General features: G+C 38.0%; 2 protein-coding genes and 2 pseudogenes across 3 annotated transcripts; 2 read left to right on the forward strand and 2 right to left on the reverse strand.

Moving 5' to 3' along the window:
* Positions 1-2,833: 2,833 nt before the first annotated feature.
* On the forward strand, positions 2,834-6,209 carry LOC137725224 (MDIS1-interacting receptor like kinase 2-like). Of its 2 annotated transcripts, XM_068463844.1 has the most exons (3): positions 2,834-4,602; positions 4,684-5,739; positions 5,819-6,209. In XM_068463844.1, exons 1-3 carry the CDS (start codon positions 3,054-3,056, stop codon positions 6,193-6,195), a joined length of 2,982 nt encoding a protein of 993 aa, XP_068319945.1. In that variant the 5' UTR covers positions 2,834-3,053; the 3' UTR covers positions 6,196-6,209. The 2 variants fall into 2 exon arrangements, with proteins under 2 accessions (XP_068319945.1, XP_068319944.1); XM_068463843.1 differs by having other exon boundaries at positions 2,834-5,739.
* Positions 6,210-11,845: 5,636 nt separating this feature from the next.
* Positions 11,846-14,257, reverse strand: LOC137724756 (uncharacterized). The gene is made up of 7 exons (XM_068463463.1): positions 14,029-14,257; positions 13,609-13,659; positions 13,345-13,482; positions 12,699-12,742; positions 12,226-12,468; positions 12,080-12,141; positions 11,846-11,984 (listed from the first exon to the last, which is right to left on the reverse strand). Exons 1-5 carry the CDS (start codon positions 14,255-14,257, stop codon positions 12,424-12,426), a joined length of 507 nt encoding a protein of 168 aa, XP_068319564.1. The 3' UTR covers positions 11,846-11,984; positions 12,080-12,141; positions 12,226-12,423.
* A 1,807-nt stretch (positions 14,258-16,064) lies between these two features.
* On the forward strand, positions 16,065-17,106 carry LOC137724201 (probable carboxylesterase 12; annotated as a pseudogene).
* Positions 17,107-17,303: 197 nt separating this feature from the next.
* Positions 17,304-19,182, reverse strand: LOC137724757 (MDIS1-interacting receptor like kinase 2-like; annotated as a pseudogene).
* Between the last annotated feature and the right edge of the window lie 1,621 nt (positions 19,183-20,803).

Genomic DNA, 20,803 nt, shown 5'->3' on the forward strand with positions numbered 1-20,803 from the left:
AATGTTCCGATGTTTCCTGATCAAAATATTTTCTAAATTTACAAAGAAATGTCCCTGCTGTGTCTTGATCGTGTCCAATCCGTGTGGCGTATCAGAGTGTCTGACACATCGACACTTCGGATTTTAAAGTGCAACCTAGCCTAAACTTCAGAAGATTAAAAACACACAACACTTCGAAATTTCAGAATGTCTGTGCAACCTAGCCTAAACTCTCTGAAATTTCCCGGGGACAGATTTTCTAATCCTTTATTTACGCTTGGAAATTCGGAAAGGATATTTCAACTCAATCAAGAGCTGTCCCCTGGCCCCAGCCATGTGAACAAAGACCAGTCCCAGAGTGCGTGGACTGTGAAGGATGTCTTGGACAAGTGTGGAGTTGACGAATAAATATCAGGCGTCAACGTCAAGCGTGTGGGTTGAGGTATAGAAACGTGTCACATGGGAACACGAAAAACACAATACATAATCGAAAAAGAAAAGAATATCTAGAACAGTACAACATATGTTCTGACGAGTGATTTTCAAATAGAGCAAGCAGCAGAGCAGCAAGTGAACCGAGTTGATCATGTCTTCACCAAAACACTTGCAATACCTTCAAGTAACAATTAATCAAATTAATTAACTAGAAATTCGAATGGACAAATTTGTAAACAGTTTCAGACTCGACAAAATTAGCCAATTGGCTTATGAAATGGACAAATTTGCTAAATGCCCATGGAAATTCAAAATTCAAGAACCACAAACATATGCATAATGCATATAACAAAAGAAATTCGGAAAAACCTGTACTTTCTGGTAGCTCCTCGGAGCGGCCGACCAAATGAAGCTAAAAAATGCCCCTACTACTGTATCTTGACCGTGTCCGACACTTCGGGTTTTAGAATGTCCGTACAACCTAGTGGAAGACAAAAAACACAACGACACTTCGAAGTTTTGGAGTGTCCATGCAACCTAGGGTAAACTCTCTGAAATTTCGGAGGCACAGATTTTCTAATCCTTTCCTTACGCTTGGAAATTCGGAAAGGATTTTTCAACTCAATCAAGAGCTGTCCCCTGGCCCCAGCCTTGTGCACAGACTGAACAAAGTCCAGTCTCAGCGTGCGTGGACTGTTGTGAAGGATGTCTTGGTCTAAGTGTGGAGTTGACGCATAAATATCAGGCGTCAACGTCAAGCGTGTGGATTAAGGCATGGAAATGTGTCACATGTAATAAAAAAAAACACAACGCGTAATCGAAAAAGAAAAGAATATCTAGAAGAGTACAACAAAATGTTCTGATGAGTGATTTTCAAATAAAGCAAGCAGCAGAGCAGCAAGTGAACCGAGTTGGTCATGTCTTCACCAAAACACTTGCAATACCTTCCAAGTAACAATTAATCAAATTAATTAACTAGAAATTCAAATGGACAAATTTGTAAACATTTTCAGGCCCGACAAAATTAGCCAATTGGCTAATGAAATGGACAAATTTGCCAAATGCCCATGGAAATTCAAAATTCAGGAACCACAAACATATGCATATAATAAAAAGTAAATGAAAAACAGAATAACCTTGCGACAAAAAAAAACATAGGAAATTCAGAAAAACTTGTACTTTCGGGTAGCTTCTCGGAACGGCCGACCCAATGAAACTTTCGGCGGGCCCGGCATCACATGGAGCCTTTCCCCTTGCATCTCTCCACATGCCATAGTTTCCGACAAAAGCATCAGCTGGTGCATTTTGGAAAATGCCACAAGTTGGAATTGACCTTGTGAGGTTGTCATAAGAAAGTCATAGATGGTTAGTCTATCCATGTTAAAAAATTCTGATGGGATTTCCCTTGAGAGATGGTTGTGTGATATATTGAAAATCTCTAATCCTGTGAGCTCGCCCAAGTTTGAAGATGTTGCTCCCGAGAGTAAATTGCTGCTAAAATCCATTTGGTAACAAAACTGTAGAGTGTCAAACATGCCGTGATCAGGTGGCATTACCCCCGTCATATAGTTATTAGCCAAATTGAGATACCGAATCTAATGATATTGCCAATACTCTGAGGGATCACTCTTGTTAAATTGTTATTAGACAAATTGAGATACTGAATCTCAGTGAAACTGCCAATCACTCATGTCAAATTATTATTAGACAAATCGAGAGACTCAATCTGAGTGAAATTGCCCGTACTCAAAGGGATCACTCCTGTCAGATAATTACTAAACAAATTGAGAAACCGAATCGGAGTGAAATTGCCGATACTCTGAGGGATCGCTCTTGCCAAATTGTTATCAGAAAAATTGAGAAATTGAATCTAAGTGAAATTGCCGATACTCTGAAGGATCACTCTTGTCAAATGGTTCCTGCTCACGTTTAGTGTGTATAGCAAGTTTAGATTTCCAATTTGAGTAGGAAGTCCCCCACCAAAATAATTAGAGTCTAGGCTTAGATAATTCAAATCTGTCAACTGTCCAAGCTCAGGTGGAATATTCCCACTGAAGCTATTGCGTCGAAGATTCAAATGGACAACTCCAATTGGAGATCACTGAAGGCAAGATTGGACTGGTAAATACATTATCGGAGAGTTTATGCTGCTTCAAATATTTCGCATTCATTCGACAAAGGTAAAGGGACAACAAAAATTGAAAAATATAAAGGGAACTAGAAGATTCTCTGATGATGCTGCTGTATATTATCATTGTTGACCAAAGACTTAAAGACTTGATACTAATGAATTAATGATGATGCTGTATATTATCATTGTTGACCGAAGACTAAAAGACTTGATACTAATGAATTAATGATGATGCTGTATATTATCATTGTTGACCAAAGACTTGATACTTTCGGGTAGCTTCTCGGAACGGCCGACCCAATGAAGCTTTCGGCGGGCCCGGCAGAGGCAATCATTGAGCTTATTGGAAGTCAGAGGCAGCAGAGGATTAAAGGCACGCGTCCTTTAATGGTCATGTGCGAAATTCCAAGCGTCAAGAAAGGATCATAAACTCTGCATGCACCTCCAAAGTTGTTATTAGCTCCGATTTATTTGTGCCTTGAACAAGGGGAAAAAATAACAGATCATCATGCAACTCAAAACCATGACATTTCATTATATTCTCCTGCTGCTGTTCGCATTGCCACTGATCAAAACGACATCACTATCTCCACGAAAACAAGCAGAATCGCTCATCAAATGGAAGGCTGGCTTTTCTTCATCATCATCATCGCCACCTTCGCTACTCCATTCATGGTCCCTCACCAACCTCAACAGCCTCTGCAACTGGACTGCCATTGCCTGTACCAAAACCAATACAGTCTCCAAAATAGACCTCTCCAATATGCAAATGACTGGAACACTGGCTCTTTTCGACTTTTCCCTATTTCCAAATCTCACCCACTTCAACCTGAGTGGCAACTATTTCCGGGGGCCTATACCATCTGCCATTGGAAATCTATCCGGCCTCACAACTTTGGACTTTGGCGACAATTTCTATGAAAATACTCATAACCAATTCTCTGGCCCAATTCCAGACAGTATAGGTTTGATTTCTGGTCTTCAACATATTGACCTGAGTAGCAATCTTCTGGAAGGGAAAATTCCACCCTCTATAGGCAAACTCAGGGATCTCCAGTTCCTTGATCTTTCGTACAACTCCTTAAACTCTGGCCCAATTCCGGACAATATAGGTTTGATTTCTGGTCTTCAACATATTGACCTGAGTGGGAATCTTCTGGAAGGGAAAATTCCACCCTCTATAGGCAAACTCAGGGATCTCCAGTCCCTTGATCTTTCAGCCAACTCCTTAAACTCTTCTATCCCTTCTGAGCTTGGTCTTTGCACAAACCTCACCTACTTGTCCCTGTCTTCCAATAAACTCAATGGGGAACTGCCTCTGTCCTTGTCCAATTTGAAAAACCTCGTTGAATTGCATTTAGCTAATAATCTATTTATTGGTCAAATCCTTCCTTCTCTGGTCTCCAATTGGACGAAATTGGTTGATTTGTACCTTCCTCAGAATAGCTTCAGCGGAACCATTTCAGCAGAAATTGGGCAGTTGACACAATTGCAGCATCTAAGCCTTTATTCCAACAAATTCAGCGGAGAGATTCCTCAGAGTCTAGGCAATTTATCTCAGCTTCAGGGACTCTATTTGGACCAGAACCACTTGACAGGAGAGATTCCTCAGAGTATAGGCAAATTGACTCTGCTTCAGGGACTCTATTTGTCCTATAACCACTTGACAGGAGAGATTCCTCAGAGTCTAGGCAAATTGACCCAGCTTGACAGACTCCATTTGTCCGATAACCACTTGACAGAAGAGATTCCTCAGAGTCTAGGCAAATTGACTCTGCTTCAGCAACTGCATTTGTCCCATAACCAATTGACAGGAGAGATTCCTCAGAGTCTAGGAAAATTGACTCAACTTCAGGAACTCTCTTTCCACAATAACCACTTGACAGGAGAGATTCTGATTCCTCAGAGTCTAGGCAAATTGACTCAACTTCAGGGACTCTTTTTCCACAATAACCACTTGACAGGAGAGATTCCTCAGAGTCTAGGCAATTTATCTCGCCTTCGTGAACTCGATTTGTCTGCTAACAACTTCACAGGAGTGATCCCACGGATTTCAGGTATGTTGGACCTCAAGCTTCTTTCATTGTCTAATAACAATTTGACAAGGGTAGTACCAACTCATCTGTTTCTCGCCGTAGGCTTAACAGGTTTGGTCTACATGGATCTCAGCAGCAATTCACTATCGGGTGCAATACCATTAGGATTGCACATGCTCACAAGATTAGAGGTTTTCAATGCCTCACGCAATCATCTCTCAGGCGAAATCCCATTAGCATTAGCTGACATGTCAAATCTAAGTAGGTATGACTTTTCGTATAACAACTTGACAGGGCCATTACCAACCCGTGGCATTTTCGAAAATGCGCCAACAAGTGCTTTTGTTGGTAACTATGGCTTGTGGAGTCATGCAGATGGACGAACTGAATTTAAGTCTTCCAGTACACATTCCAAAAGGGCTAACAAGAATAAAGTATCCATTATCCTTTATTCCTTTTGCGGTTTCGCAACTGTTGCAATTGCCATTTTTTTCTTTCTTATGTTTCGCAAGAAGTCCATGATCCGGCCTCAGGTAATCAAAACTTCTCAAAACTTTGAGAGTTTTGAAGCAATGATATTGCAAGAGGAAGTAAAATTTACGTTTGCAGAAGTTGTGAAGGCTGTAGATGACTTTCATGAGAAATACTGCATTGGCAAAGGAGGTTTTGGAAAGGTTTACAAGGCAGAGCTCCAATCAGGCCAAGTTGTTGCAGTTAAGAGGCTTAACACGGACGACTCTAATGACGTTCCAGCGATCAATCTTCAAAGTTTTCAGAATGAAATCCGAACTTTGACAACTATCCGGCATCGAAACGTCATAAGACTATATGGCTTCTCTACAAGGAAGGGTTGCATATTCTTGCTTTATGAATACTTAGAGAGAGGCAGCCTCGGAAAAGCATTGTATGGGGTAGAAGGGGTTACTGAACTTGGCTGGCCAACAAGGGTAAAAATTGTGCAAGGACTTGCTCATGCACTTTCTTATCTGCACCATGACTGCTCACCACCAATTGTGCATCGTGATGTAACTGTCAATAATGTATTGCTCGAGCAGGATTTTGAGCCCCGACTCTCAGATTTTGGAACAGCAAAACTATTGAGTATTGATTCATCCAACTGGACCAACATTGTTGGTACGCTAGGATACATGGCCCCAGGTAATGTAAAAATTTTAATGTTGTGCAACTTTGTACTATCTTTTGTAGAGTTGACATATTTTGTCCTCTTTATACGCAGAGCTTGCATATATTATGCAGGTGACGAACAAGTGTGATGTTTATAGCTTCGGAGTGGTGGCACTAGAAGTCATGATGGGAAGGCACCCCAGGGATATGCTAGAGTCCCAACTATTAGAATCATCAACGTCAATGAAAGGAAATGCAGACTTGCTTCTGAAAGATGTGTTAGATCAACGACTAGAGCCTCCAGCCAATGAATTGGCAAAGGCAGTGGTGCTTGTAATGAGTATAGCACTGGCTTGTATACGGACGCGTCCTGGGTTGCGTCCAACAATGCATTTTGTGTCACAAAATCTCTCAGCTCAGAGTCTTCCTTGCCTTCCTGAGCCATTTGGTATGCTTACCATCAACAAGCTATCGGCTTTTCAAAACTAGAAGAAAATAGAGAACATGCAGCTCCAACTTCACATTAGAATTCTTGCTGCAAGCAGTCTATCAAATAAGGAGAAGTTGTGGAATTTTATTTTTTTTAATTTTTTTCTTGATGTTTACAACAAACTTCATAAACATGTAATTGATATCTGCACCACCCTGATTACTACAGAGTGTTGCAAATTGTGTTTGGTAATGTGGAATTCGTACTTGCATGAATAACCAGTTACCCACAAGTGTTCTATCGAGATACTTTCTTTTTTGGTTTGATTTTCCTATTTGTCGTCATTGATATTGTGATTGTAATTATCTCTCTATCAAGGACCACTAGAAAATGTACCCGCACTTTGCTGCGGGGATTGAATGCATTAATCGGGACTTGAAACATGCATGAATAATTTCTACACAAAGTAACTGAAATGACAGTACAGTACGTAAGAACCAATGAAGTGATACTTTGCTTGCTATACATGGATATCCATGCTATAAGAAACATTCATTTGCAGATCGTATTATGTCCTTAATATTGTACTTATAGTTTCAAGTAACCAGACCACTCCAAGACAAAGATAAAGCATATAGTTTGTTTACAAATCAAAACGAAGTGCTGCCATAATGTATGACTGCAAAAATGCCTCTTAATGTCGTCTTGCAAGAAAGGAATGCAGTTTGAAAACAACCCAAAAAACACCCTAGAAATCTTTACCACCCCAATATTACTAAATAGAAGCATAAATGGACAGGATCCCTCCCTAATTTTGTAACAGAAATTCTAACAAAGAGTATCAGGCTCCAAAGGTCTTATCTTTTGCATAAATATGTACACTGAAAGTTTAGTTCGAATGAAACAAATATGCATGTAAAGTAAAAGACATCAACGCTACATGCACTGTTTTACAACCATCTCAAGTTGTTGACACAATGCTTAAAATATTCGAGACTCAAATATTTTCACACAAACAGAACACCTCACCTAAACAATAACCGAAGTTGTGGTATCTGAATTAAGCAGGCATACACTTTGCAAGGCTTTCTTCAATATCATCTCATATTTTCTTTTCCTCTTTCCTATATGATACAATAAACTGTTCATATTCAGACGTAAATAAGAGAATCTGTCACACTGTACTATTTACTATTACAGTTGCTAGTCCTGAACAAAAATGCAAGTGCAGCTGCTCTTAATCGAGAACTTCATCAAATAAACAATAATAAAATTTAATGTAATCTGTCAAAAACCCCAAAAAAAAAAAACAAAAAAAAAAATGATCATTTGAAGGCACCGTAATGCCTTCGCCATCGTACACTTGCAGCATGTAACTGATGCATCTGTTCAATGAAATCATTTGCTTCGATAAAATGGTTAAAATACAATAAATACAATGATATCCAATTTATGAGAAATCATGCAGAAGCAAATGTAAATGATAATGGAATCATGAATGCGAATGAGAAACACAAACTTGCCAAAAAGAAAACCAGTTATAGCGTGCAAAGATTCTCGCATTGTATTTTTTTCTCGCATCATTCATTTCGCAACACATTTAAAAAAAATTGTTTGAAAAAGCTTTGCTATGATGACTAGGTTTTGCAAAAAATAATACGAAAAAAATAAAGAAACAATTACTGAAAAGAAAGAATAATGGCCTAGTAATGGCAAAATACACTCCTCAACAATGCACACAAACTTTGAGTTGAAATTTTGAAACATTCGACAACAAAAAGAAAGAAGCAAAATTCAAAGAAAAGAAAGAGATGCTCACTCAAAAAGAAAGAAGAAACAATACCAGGCTTCTTCTCTTTGGCATCCAGAATTCCATCAGACTCCTTCAACCTTAAACATATTTAAAGTACAAAATGGAAAAAAAAACCCAGTAGAAATCATCCGATAGAATTAAATCATCCAAGTAAAATTAGACCATGGACACAAAACGAAATGAAGGCAGTTTAATCTGACTTAATCAGTGACTTACTAAATAATCTTGGAATCTGTCCCATGCAAGCGTTCGACTTCAAACCCCATCCTCGTTGCCCCTGTAATATGTAGACATAAAGAAAAAGAAATCGACTTTAAGTTATCAATCAAATCATTTGCTTGGCTAAAAAGGTTAAAATACAATAAATATATTCACATCAAATTTATGAGATATCATGCAAAAGCAAATGTAAATGATTATAGAATCATGAATGCGAATAAGAAACACAAACTTGCCAAAAAGAAGACCTATTATAGTGTGTCAAGATACTCGCAGCATATAGTGTCAAGATAACTGCAATAAAATTTCCATCCAATGACTTAACACCCAAATCAAAGTCAAATAAAAGCTGTCGCTTCATAATTTCCAATTTCAATTCCTTACCAGCCTCAGTGAGCATTTCACCAATTTCAATCTCTTCCTAGAACTTTTATACTTATCTCTGTGGTAGAATTGAGAAAGAAAAAAAAAATACTCAAATTCAAGTAAAGAAAATGCAAATCCGTATTTCTAGCATTTAACTGATCAAAGAGAAAACTAAAAGCATAATCCTTTAACCGTACAACGGAAATCTCACTATGCTAAAACAAATTCAAATCAAGAAAATGCAAATCCGTATTTCTAGCATTGAACTAATGAAAGAGAAAACTAAAAGCATAATCCTTCAACCGTACAACAGCAATCTCACTATGCTAAAACAACCATCAATTTCTTGAATAATGTCCATAGTGCATACCGAGAGAATTGAACCGTAGAGCCTGGGACATTTGATTAATTTCATCTGTGAAAACAAATTTTTTATCCTCTCTTAAACTAACCTTAGTAAATATACCATTGATAAGTCAATAGTCAAAATCCTCATATAATAATTTTTCATTGATAATAAGCCAAAAGATAGATACTCAAACATATAATGGGCATAAAAGTACAACAACAACAACAAAGCCTTTTCCCACTAAGTGGGGTCAGCTAAATGAAGGCTAGAACGCCATTGCGCTCGGTTCTGTGCCACGTCTTCCGTTAGATCATAATGGGCAGAAAAGTAAAGAGAAAAAAATCCAGACCTCAAGAATATAATTGTATTACACCAAAGATGCATGCTTAATTAAAAGTCCTCCCAAAGGAAAGTCAAAAACTAAACAAAAATGAAATTTAACAAAAATTTAGTGCTAAAAGAAGTAACCCATACAATTAACCTATTTTATAAGGAATCAATTTCATAAATATTTGGAGTGTTGGTGTTTCTTCCTAACAACACATCCAAAATATAATTCTTTAATAGATTTAATTCATTCCATACATAATCGTGCTAGGGTTATTGTGTTGTCCTCTTTGTATTTTTCTTCTCCGAATAATTATGGAACCAAACCTATGAACTGTCTATCCAACTCAATACACAAAAACCAAATTAAAAGTCAAGAAGTACATACCAAGCATTATCAAAATAGGTAAAACTTAGACATTGCTCATATGCAGAGCAAAGTACAATTTGCCCTACCAACTTGTCGACCACATAAATACACAGATTTGAGCTTTTACCTCAAAGAAAGTGAAAAATGGGAACAATCTGCAGCAGAATGAATTGGGCCAACGACAGAGAAAACCCAGTTGAGAGAGACAGACTACGTAAATACCGCTATGAAAACCATAACATTTTTAGATAGTCCATTAGCTAGAACAAATCATAACACACATGGCAGACAAACCCAGAAAAAGACATATTAATTAGTTATACTAGAATTATTAAGACTTGACAGTAAAAGATTTTATTTACCTGGACAGTTTGTATCCGGAAGGTATAACTTTACATATGTTTTAGAAGGTCAATTTTTGTTCTTATCCATAATGCAGTACAATGTTTGAAATCTCGATGTGAAATTTTATCTGAGCAGGTAATCACAAATTTTATAGCCAAACGGCATATATAGAAACAAAAAAGTGCAGAAATTTTGAATGATTTGTGTATGGCTCATCACATCTAATTCGATTATAATAGCCCTGCATCTCAAATGATTCGTGTATGGCTTGCCACATCTAATTCGATTATAATAGCCCTGCATCTCAAATGATTCATGTATAGCTCACCACATCTACCCAAAGTGTTCATACAGTTATATACTTGTAATGTAATTCCAAGAATAAAAAAAAGTAATAAAATAGCAGCAGATAGAGAATATAATGTCCAAATCTCCCAACAGTCTGTATGCCTCGTAGAGCCTTCAGCAACAAAGTGTTTAGATTTCTGCGTACAACCCAATATCAATCAATTTTTCCTCTATATTTAAAGTATTTTCATCCCAAAAAGCAACATAGCAAACTTGCATCTATACCATACTCATAAGAATATATAACTTCTGTAGCTAATTAGTAATACAGCTACCACCTAAGTTCCTTTGTGAAAAAAATAAAAATAAATTAAAAATTTTAAGGAAAACAATAAAACTTTTTTCTCCTGTAAGGGACCATACCAGCACCCGATTCAATCAAGGGTTTTTACAAACCCAAAACTATAATAAATAAATAAAATGTGAAATAAATTAAAAGTTGAGATCGATGAACACCGTACCTTGGAAACGGTAAACATGCAGAGCTCTTTGAGACCGATCCCAATTCGCTTGCCGTAGACTAACGACACAGAAGCACATAACCTTCCTCCTAATTTCATATGTTTCTCAGTAAACAAAAAAGGCAAAACGATTGAAAGAAACGTCATATGTCAGGTATCTTTCCCTTTGAGAGACAAATAATTGACATTAGCAAAAGAAAAATGGACTTGCAAAAATATAAACCTTCTTGAGCTGAGCTTACATTCTGGATTTTCTCTTGATGACTTGCACGTTCAAAAATCAGGGGTCCAGAAAACTTTCAAAATGATAAATAAAAAAATTATGTCCTCCATATCATATAACGTAGTAACAAAAGAAGCAATGCAAAACAGTCTCTATGAACCAAGTTAGCATCCATAGGCACACCCCAACAGTCTGAAGAATTTTGTTCCAAGTATAGTGCACCTTTCATTTTCAAAATAAAAAATCTTCTTGTACCAAGTAAATGACAACATAAAGTATCAATTTTCAATCTACAGATTTTGTAATCAAACCCATATATATATACACACACATAGAAAAATCAACTATGAAGCTACCAGAAAAGCCCAAAGTCTTGACAACGTCCAAAGCTTTGGATACACTAATTCTAGGTTCAGAAAGAACCAAAACATCAAAGGCATGAAAATTGAGCATGTTTCCCATCTCTTCTCGAGAAACAAGTGGGCTATGCAAAATTGCGCTCAATTTCATATGCGGCAAGTCACCCCAACCATCAATAGGCTTGGCCAGTGCATTTATAATACAACTTAAAAAGCCTCACTTACTGGTATCTGAGCAATTCTTCCTGTTGCTTATATATATAAGTACACTTTTGGTTTTGGAGGAGGAAGCAACCATACCCTGAATATATATAAGCACGCTTTTGGATTTGAAGAATTTCTTCTTGGATAATAAAAGTGCAGGGTAAAACATACTTGAACCATTTCACTGAAGAAGTTGAAACCTCCAAGGTCCATAATGTATCCAGCTAGCAAATATTCACTAATAACATGTCAAGTTTTGGTATGAAGGAAGCAGAATATGAACATTAAGTAAGATCATAGCATTAAGTTTTCTCTATAAGTTCAATAAGTTCAAGAAGTTTGGAAATATATGTACACGCGTATGTACTTATGAATGTATGTATCAGATCGGTTGTCCAGCGCAAGCAAAGGCAATGCCACCACAGGTTGCAGATACAATAACGACCACCAAATCTGATATTAATCTACAATGAAACCAGTAGATCAATTCAAAATCAGCATTTTTTGTTAAGAGAAGACCAATGAACTTAACAAAACTGTAATGAGCCAGTAAGTTTACCTCAAGTCTAGTTGCAGCACTGGATATTTTGATTTAAAATTTGATATTATGAAGACATTGTCCTAAAAATATTAATAACAAAGTTACATTTAGGACCGTTGAGATAAATAACTGGAGCAATTATATTTTCCATGAAGCAATCTTACATTGTGACCAATCAGTGTTGGTGTATCTTCTCCTCTATTGTCATTATCCAGATTGAAAACATCATGTAGTTGAAACGACCAATTTATACTACAACATAGTTGGTGAGAACAGGCCATAATGGCTAGATTCAATTGACAAAGAATATATGAAATACTGTACTGAATTTAAGTTAGAAGCATGTACTTTTCATCTTTCGTCTAATTTTTCTTCGACTTTACTCTTGCAACTGTTTCTAGTACCGCCTGATCCACACAAAGATAGGTAAACAATGAAATTAGAAAGAATTACAACATATCGCATTTGAGACCGAATCAAGTATGCATCAAAACATTAGATTGCACTATATTTGCGCTAGCAACCCATGAATTATGATAAGAAATGGTTCAAGGTACAGGTTTCAAATTCCTTAAATAAAATTGAATCAGATCTTAAGAAATGGTTCAATGCTAGATAAAATTTGCTTAGTATTCACCTGCTGGCCAGCGACGCTGTTATTGAAACTTCCAGGATTAGTTGCTGCAAGTATAATCAAGCAAGGGAAACAATAAATTTAATTTAAGACTAAAAACATGAATTAGCTAACAATAACAACTACATTTAACAATTTAAGCATAATCTGATGGATTTTAAAGAATGAAATTTCACCACAACCAACTTTTCTTAACAAATTTCTCATCTTTTCCTCTCATCCAAACACAAAATCCGAAGATCCTTCAAATTTTATTCTCTTTTCGTTTCAAGTTTCGACCTAAAACCCTAATTTGAACCAAAATGCATAGAAAGAGGAAGCACATCGGATCTAATACAAACCTTCATTCTGATCATTCTCTTTGAACTTGTTCAATTATATTAAACTACATATAGGGAGAGGGAAAATATAGCACTATTAGCTTATTGTAAGCCCATTAAGCCTATAAGTTCACTGGTTTCCACTATAACGATCATATAATCCGCATTTAGAAGGTGAATCAGAATCCAATGTCAATGAAAGCAGAATGGTAAATAAGAGAGATTAAGCCAAAACGGTCATATAATTGAAATTAAGCCAAAACGGAACCTTCACTACCCAAATTAAGCAAATAATCCACTAACCCAACAAAAAGGCAAAGAAAAATCACCTCTAGATGACTGCCATTGATTCAATGCACAGAGAGCTTGAGCTGCTTCATATTGTTCTGAAATTAGAGAGAGGGTGTGAGAGATCATGAGAGGAACGGAGGGCTGAATGCCGGAGTGAGACTCAGCACGTCTCTTCTCTGCATATAAAAGATGCCGCACAATTATGCAACTGACTCCGTAGACTTATAAACATCACAATTATAAATTCTGAAACTGATATAAATTCAGTAGACTATACACAAAGCATGAACACCAAAGCTTACCAAACTCATGTGCTTGCTTGAAGCTACTTTTGGTCATTTTTCTACTATCTACTGCATAAAAAGGACCAAACTATAACGGCAAACTATATACTTAATTTTCTATAATACCCAAAAAATTAAATTAAATGAAAAATTGAGTGGAAGCCACGACCAAAAATTCAAGAAAACATCCAAGCCCCAGGAAAAAAAAAAAAAAAAAATTCTTTTGGAGAAATCAAAAAAAATTCAATCAGGTAATCAATCAATTAAGTACCTAATTCTCTTGGATGCCTTGAATAAATATAACACTCCAAGATAAATAATTAACTGTCCAATATTATATTTTTCCTGTTTCTTTCTTCTTATCCTCGGGAAAGAAACAAACTCAAAAACAAATAATTGAAGAAAACAAACAGAAAATATTGGGGAGGAGTGACATACAATCTGCTGAGTTCTTCTTCGCTTTGCAGATAAGAGATGGTGCCTTCTCATCTAGTTCATGCATGTACTGCCCGGAGTGAGATGGTGAGCGGGCGAGAGAGAGTCGGGAGAGAAAAAGAGGGAAAGAAAAGGGAATGGAAACGGAGGGGACAAAGTAGTCGACGCAGAGCAATCCACGATGATTGACGAGTGGACGCCCTTCTACTGTGCAAAGCGGTGGCAATTTCATTAATAAATAGAAATTACCACTCTGAATGGCACCAAAGGGTTGGTGGCAATTTTGTAAATAAAGTGAAATCCACCCCGAAACACTGTTCATTTATAGGATTTATGATGTTGTATTCTCATTGCGTCCGCCTTATAAGATAAGGATCCTTCACACCATTCTGTAAATAATCAATGAATGTTATAATTTACACCAAATTTGATATGTTCAAATTTAACATTAGAACACAAAGTTATATATATAGTATTGATAAATCTGTCTTCATTTATTTAATTGTCATGTCACAATTAGATAACTAAATGATTTTTGCTTTCAGTAAATTTTTACATGAATGATATTTCAATGGTAATCGAAAAATTTATTGAAATTATGAGAAATATTGTTCAAGAAAACATACATAAAGCTCATAAAACATAGAGTAATGTTATTCATACCATGTTTTTATACCACATCATTTGAAAAATTTGTAAAATCCAAGGAAATGAAGGAGAAAGACTCTTCATATACCACAATCATCATTTAATTAACTAGTTTTTCTTAATTATTAGTTTATTAAATAATGAACTAAATTTAAAAATCTGATTAATTCAAATAATGTAACTGTCCACATCAAATGTTACCTAAGGTGATATGAAAATATAGTAAAAAAAATATGGTATGAATAGGAATTTAGTAGGTTCTAATATAAGTCATAAAACGGATTACAACAAGGGAAAAACCACAAACACTAGTTCAAGAACGAGACTATCTTTTTCTGCATGGGCACAGCATTCTCACAGGTAGGATCGGACAAATGGTAAACATGGTCCTCCCCCTTTGCTTCTATCACCTTCACAACTCCATTCAATCCACTCCCTCTCGGCGCCTCCCCATAGTACCATCCCTTGTCTTTCAACACATCTAACTCAGGAACAAAAACCAGCACTTTCCCACATCCCAATTCCCCAAATTTTGGATCCTTTTCAGGGTTGAAAGCGGGTCATCGGATCCAATAGTCGACGGGTAGGTAAAACGCCACAATGCAGCAATAAACTCTCTTTTAGCTGCAGGGGCGGTGATCTCTCCCCCAATTGGATCTTCCCCCAGAAATATGGATCGATCAACACAACCCCAATCAGCTTAACACCAACCAGCCCCTCAGAGCCTACTCTCACCCCAATTGGATTTTTTGTGCGGTTGCTGTATGTGTTCGGTGGCTATGGTGGGACAGGGGAGAGGAAGGGCGGCGAGGCGAGGGACGGGGGAGAGGAAGGGATGAACCTCCACGTCTTTTTCCCTTACTTTAAAAGCTTTTATTAAACAAAAACAAAAAATTTATGAATTAAATTTTTTATTTGTTTTTTATTCCCACGGTGCATAATGGGCATCCATGTCATTGTAAATGCGGACCTTATATTTACTACGTTATCATTTAATAGTTAAATCCTTATATTTACTACGTTATCATTTAATAGTTAAATTGATAGAAAATTTAACGGATGTTTGGTATTATAACGATTTTGTAAGTTGATGTGTAACATTATAATATTTAAAAGATGAAATATGAGATTGTTATGTGATTCAAAATTAAGGTGATAAAATTTCACTAGAGCTGTGTGCTATCCAAGGTGGTTGAATCTGTCTGGCTAGCTAGCATCATATCTTTCTTCTTTGACAGCTGTGGCAACTGTGTCCGTTGAAATTCCATGGCCTACGTCCTGTTAAAACTAATAACGCATGAGGCTGTCGGCTGCATAAGATACAGAGAGAGAGGCCTCCATAGCTGTTTCTTATTCTTCTACTTTCTTCATTGAAGTTGAAAATCCAAAACATGAGCAACGAAGAACTATGTTATGACTTTTCTCCAATGATCAAAGTATACAAAGACGGTCGAGTCGAGAGACTCCTTGGCACGGCCACAGTTCTTCCATCAACAACCCGAAACCCGAGTGCAATCCAAAGACATTGTCATCTCCCAACAACCAGCAATATCTGTAAGGCTCTCTAAATCCCCAAATCCCCTGCCACTAAACTCCCTCTTCCCGTTTACTTTCACGGCGGTGGCTTCTGCATCCAAAGCGCCTCCTCCCCCACATATCACGACTACCTTAATTCCCTAGTCTCCGAGGCTAAGTTGTTGCCGTCTCTGTTGAGTACAGGCTTGCCCCAGAGCACCCAATCCCAACTGCCTACGACGATTCATGGGCTGCTCTCAAATGGGTGGCTTCCCATTTTGATGGAAAGAGAAAAGGTGGTGAAGAAGAAGATGAAGATTGGATAACTAGCTATGCGGATTCGCAGCGCGTGTTCTTCGCTGGGGACAGCGCCAGAGCTAATGTAGCGCACTATATGGGATTGAGAGTAGGCTTGGAGGGGCTGCTTGGTGTTACGCTCATTGGGATTGTGTTGGTCCATCCATATTTCTAGGGGTCAGAGCTAATTGGGGTAGAGCTCAATGCTCCTGCAACTACAAGAGAGTTTGTGGCAGCCATGTGGCGTTGTCTACCCGTTGAGTAACGGATCCGATGACCCGCTAATGAACCCTGAAAAGGATCCAAAACTGGGGGAATTGGGATGTGGGAAAGTGGTAGTTTTCGTGGCTGACAAAGATGTGTTGAAAGAAAGGGGATGGTATTACGGGGAGGTGCTGAGAAAGAGTGGATGGAATGGGGTTGTAGAAGAGATGGAAACAAAAGGGGAGGAGCATTGTTTCCATTTAGCCGATCTAACTTGTGAGAATGCTGTGGCCATGCAGAAGAAGATAGTCTCTTTCTTGAACCAGGTTTAGGATTTTCGAATTGTTGTAATTTTGTCCATCTTCTTTTTCTTCCTCTGGTTGTGTTTTTTACTTTCTGTTCCGATGTTTAATTGAACTTGTGGATTATCGGTTTAAAGCTTACGATTAAGAAAATTTGTCACACATATAATCCGCATTCCCCGAATAACAGAGATGATTAATTAGGGTATTGAAGACGTATTACACGAGAAATTAGATGGATTTGCTAGTAGCGGGAATACTAATGGGGAAGTTTGAGCTACTCCCCCTTGTCATCTATTTTTCATTTACTTTTTATGGTGCCATTAACTTGTTGGTTGTCAACTTACCATACGGTTCGGGAAGGCAAGTCAGGGTTTGAGCTAACAGTTTTTGTGTCGCAAATACCATCGTAGGTCTGGACGCATGATGCGTTCATATGCAGGCCAAGGCAATTGTTACTACGAGCACCACCACCTTTGCAAATGCATTTGTTGGTGGCCCTAACCTTTGGTCTAACAAATCTTTCAGGAGCAATTCTACTAGCATATCCCATGGGTGTCTTCCCATCATGACTTCTAGTGCCACCACTCCAAAGCTATATACATCACATTTATCCGTGACTTGCATAGTGTATGCAAGTTCTGCAAGTCAATAAAATCAAAACTAGCCACCTTAAAACAAATCCCAATAAGCAAAAAGATGAACCATAAATACAAATTTACATTACCTGGTGTTATGTAGCCAAATGAACCATCAATATTTGTCCAGTTGGATAAATTAGTACTCAATAACCTCGCTATTCCAAAATCTGAGAGATGAGCCTCAAAATCTGACTCAAGCAATACATTGTTGACAGTTATGTCACGGTGCACAATTGGTGGAGAGCAATCATGGTTCCAGTAAGAAAGTGCATGAGCAAGTCCTTGCACAATTTTGACTCTGTTAGGCCAGCCGAGTTCATTAACACCTTCAGCTCCATACAAAGCTTTTCCCATGCTTCCTCTCTCTAAGTATTCATAAAGCAAGAATATGCAAGCCCCCTCCTTGAACAGAAGCCATAGAGCCTTATGATGTTCCGGTGCCAGATACTAATCAAAGTTCGGATTTCATTCTGAAAGCTTTGGAGATTGATTGCTAGAATGTCATTGAAGTCTGACATGCTAAACCTTTTAACTGCAATAACTTGGCCCGATTGCAGCTCTGCCTTGTAAACCTTTCCAAACCCTCCTTTCCCATTGCAGTACTTCTCATGAAAGTCATCTACAGCCTTCACAACTTCCGCAAACATGAACTTTAATTCCTCTTGCAATATCATGGACTCCAAACTCTCAAAGTTTTCGGAAGTGTTGACTTTGTTCAAAACGAGACCAGGTTTCTTACGGAACATAAGACCAATGACAGTTGTAACCATTAATAAACCATAAAGAGATACAAGGACACCAATTAGAACTCTTTTGTTATTCTTTTTGGAATTTCTGATGCAGGAATCACGTATACTATTTAGTCCTTCTACATCCCCACATAAGCTAGCGTTTCCAACAAAAGTACTTGTTGGTGCCGTTTGGAAAACGGCTGGGATTGGGCCAGTCAAGTTGTTATAAGAAAAATCAAAGTCATGAAGAAATGACAAATAGTCTAGACACTGAAGGATCACTCCTATCAAGTGGTTCCTGCTTAGATCGATGATCGATAGAATGTACATATTTCCAACCTCTGTCGGAATCTCCCCACTGAAGTTCATTGGAATCAAGGCCTAGATACTGCAATTGTGTCAACAACCCAATTTCTACTGTAATGGTTCCACTGAAGCTATTAGATTGAAGTCCCAAAGAGACCATATTAGTCCAATTGGAGACAAGAGACGGAAGGATTTGACCAGTAAATAGATTGATAGCCAAAACCAATTGGACGAGGTTGTTTAGATTGCACAAGGACAGAGGCAATTCCCACGTGAGTTTATTGGAAGCCAGGGACAAATAGGCGAGGTTTGTAAAAAGACCGAGCTCGGAAGGGATTGAAGAATGTAAGGAGTTGAATGAAAGATTGAGGTACCGGAGCTCCATGATTTGGCCGTATAGAAGGTGGAATTTTGCCCTTGCAGAGAATTCATACTCAGGTCAATACGTTGAAGACCAGAAATCAAACCAATATTGTCCGGAATTGGGCCAGAGAATTGGTTATGAGTCTTCATAAAAGTTGCTGCCCAAGTCCAAAGTTGTGAGCCTGGAGAGATTTCCAATGGAAGATGGTATGGGCCCTCGATAATTGTTGCCACTTAGGGTGGATATTGAAGAAAGTTTAGGCCCAGCGTGCGTAGACACGGAAGGATTTAAAAGCTCGTTTACTAATCCGTAATCAAATTGAGAGAAATTAAATTGAAGAAGAATTGAATTGAGGGGGAATCAAAATTAGATTCTTATTAAAGTTGTTTACTAAACTAGCTGGAATCGGAGTAAGAATGATATTGGTTTTGTATAACTTGTTTACTAATTTACCTGAATCGGAATTAAAACTAGCTTGATTACTAAATTGCTCTTGTTAAAATAAATTATTCTGGTCATCTTCCGCAAGGCTCGACTCTCTCCCTACCTCTTCACCCTCCTCGTCTTCATCCTCTTCGTTTGCGTCCTCTATGACGAGGACCTCACCTGCATTTTTGGCCAGCAACTTCAACTCACCTCCAGCTCCAACCCAATCGTCATCAAAAGTTCAAAACAGGTGAGTCAACCCACCCCCATTCAACCAAATTAACCATTTTTCCGATGCAAAAAATTGAAACTTTGGAATTTACTAAATTGGGTCTTTTGTTTTGGGGCTAGGGAAGAAGAGAGAGAAGCTGCTGTTCGCCGTCGACAAGATCGACGAAGGGTGTGACTAGTTCAGCGGCAGGTGGGTCTCCAATTGTTTCTTTCCCCAACTTGCACAGCCTTCCCACGCCTTCCCATTTATTCACAACCTACCACGCCTTCCCCCTTTTCTTTCCTAGCCCTTCCCATGAGCTTCGATTTTCACAGGTCCCCCACGCCTCCCCTTTTCCTCCATATCATCTTATTCCCCAGCCCCAAAAACTTTCCATATTCACAGATCCCTCCCACAGCCTCCTAAATTGGTGGATTTCTGGAGAAGACGGATTGAGGGCAATTTTGGAACAAAAATCGAATTGCTAATGGACATCAATTCAAGGAATCCAAATACCACCGAATGTTAAACAATCCGACTCCGGGAAATTCCGAAACGTGATTCCCGAATTGAGCTGGGTCCCACCCAGATTTTCATTCCTCTCGTGCTAGTGAACAAGGGAATTGCTCGAACTCTGCAATTCCGTTTCCGCTCGTTTCATTACCCCTTAGTAAAGACGCCATAAATATCTTGGTCAAGTGGATTGAAATGTCTTTGTCAAGTGTGGAGTAGAGTTGATGCATATAATATCAGAATCAACGTCAAGCGTGTGGGTTGAGGCATGTAAATGTGTCACATGTGAACACGAAAAACACAACATATAATGATGTAGCCGACCCAATGAAGTTTTTGGCGGGCATGCGACGGCTACCCATTGAGCTTATTGGAAGTCAGATGCAGGAGAAGATAAAAGGGTAGTGCCAGTTCTTTAATGGTCACGTGCAAAACTAAAAGCTGACGAGCGCATAGCAAGTTCTAAATATCAATGGTGTCCTTAATTTTGGTCGTCTACTGGGGACAACAACGACATTGTATATCATATATCTTTTACAAATGTCTAACCGGATAAATATTTCCATAGGCACTAATCATGAGGTATTTGGAAGGTAGTTCATTTGGTATAAAAATTTGAA

The sequence above is a fragment of the Pyrus communis genome, chromosome 2, assembly GCF_963583255.1.
Source record: "Pyrus communis chromosome 2, drPyrComm1.1, whole genome shotgun sequence".
Lineage (NCBI taxonomy): Eukaryota > Viridiplantae > Streptophyta > Magnoliopsida > Rosales > Rosaceae > Pyrus > Pyrus communis.

Coding starts and splice junctions, on each gene's coding strand:
- LOC137724756 (XM_068463463.1), bottom strand. CDS start 14,257: ATGAAATTGCCACCGCTTTGCACAGTAGAAGGGCGTCCACTCGTCAAT. Junction 13,660..14,028: donor GAAGAAGAACTCAGCAGATT/GTATGTCACTCC, acceptor CTTTTTATGCAG/TAGATAGTAGAAAAATGACC. Junction 12,743..13,344: donor TCAATGGCAGTCATCTAGAG/GTGATTTTTCTT, acceptor TTATACTTGCAG/CAACTAATCCTGGAAGTTTC.
- LOC137725224 (XM_068463843.1), top strand. CDS start 3,054: ATGCAACTCAAAACCATGACATTTCATTATATTCTCCTGCTGCTGTTC. Junction 5,740..5,818: donor GCTAGGATACATGGCCCCAG/GTAATGTAAAAA, acceptor CTTTATACGCAG/AGCTTGCATATATTATGCAG.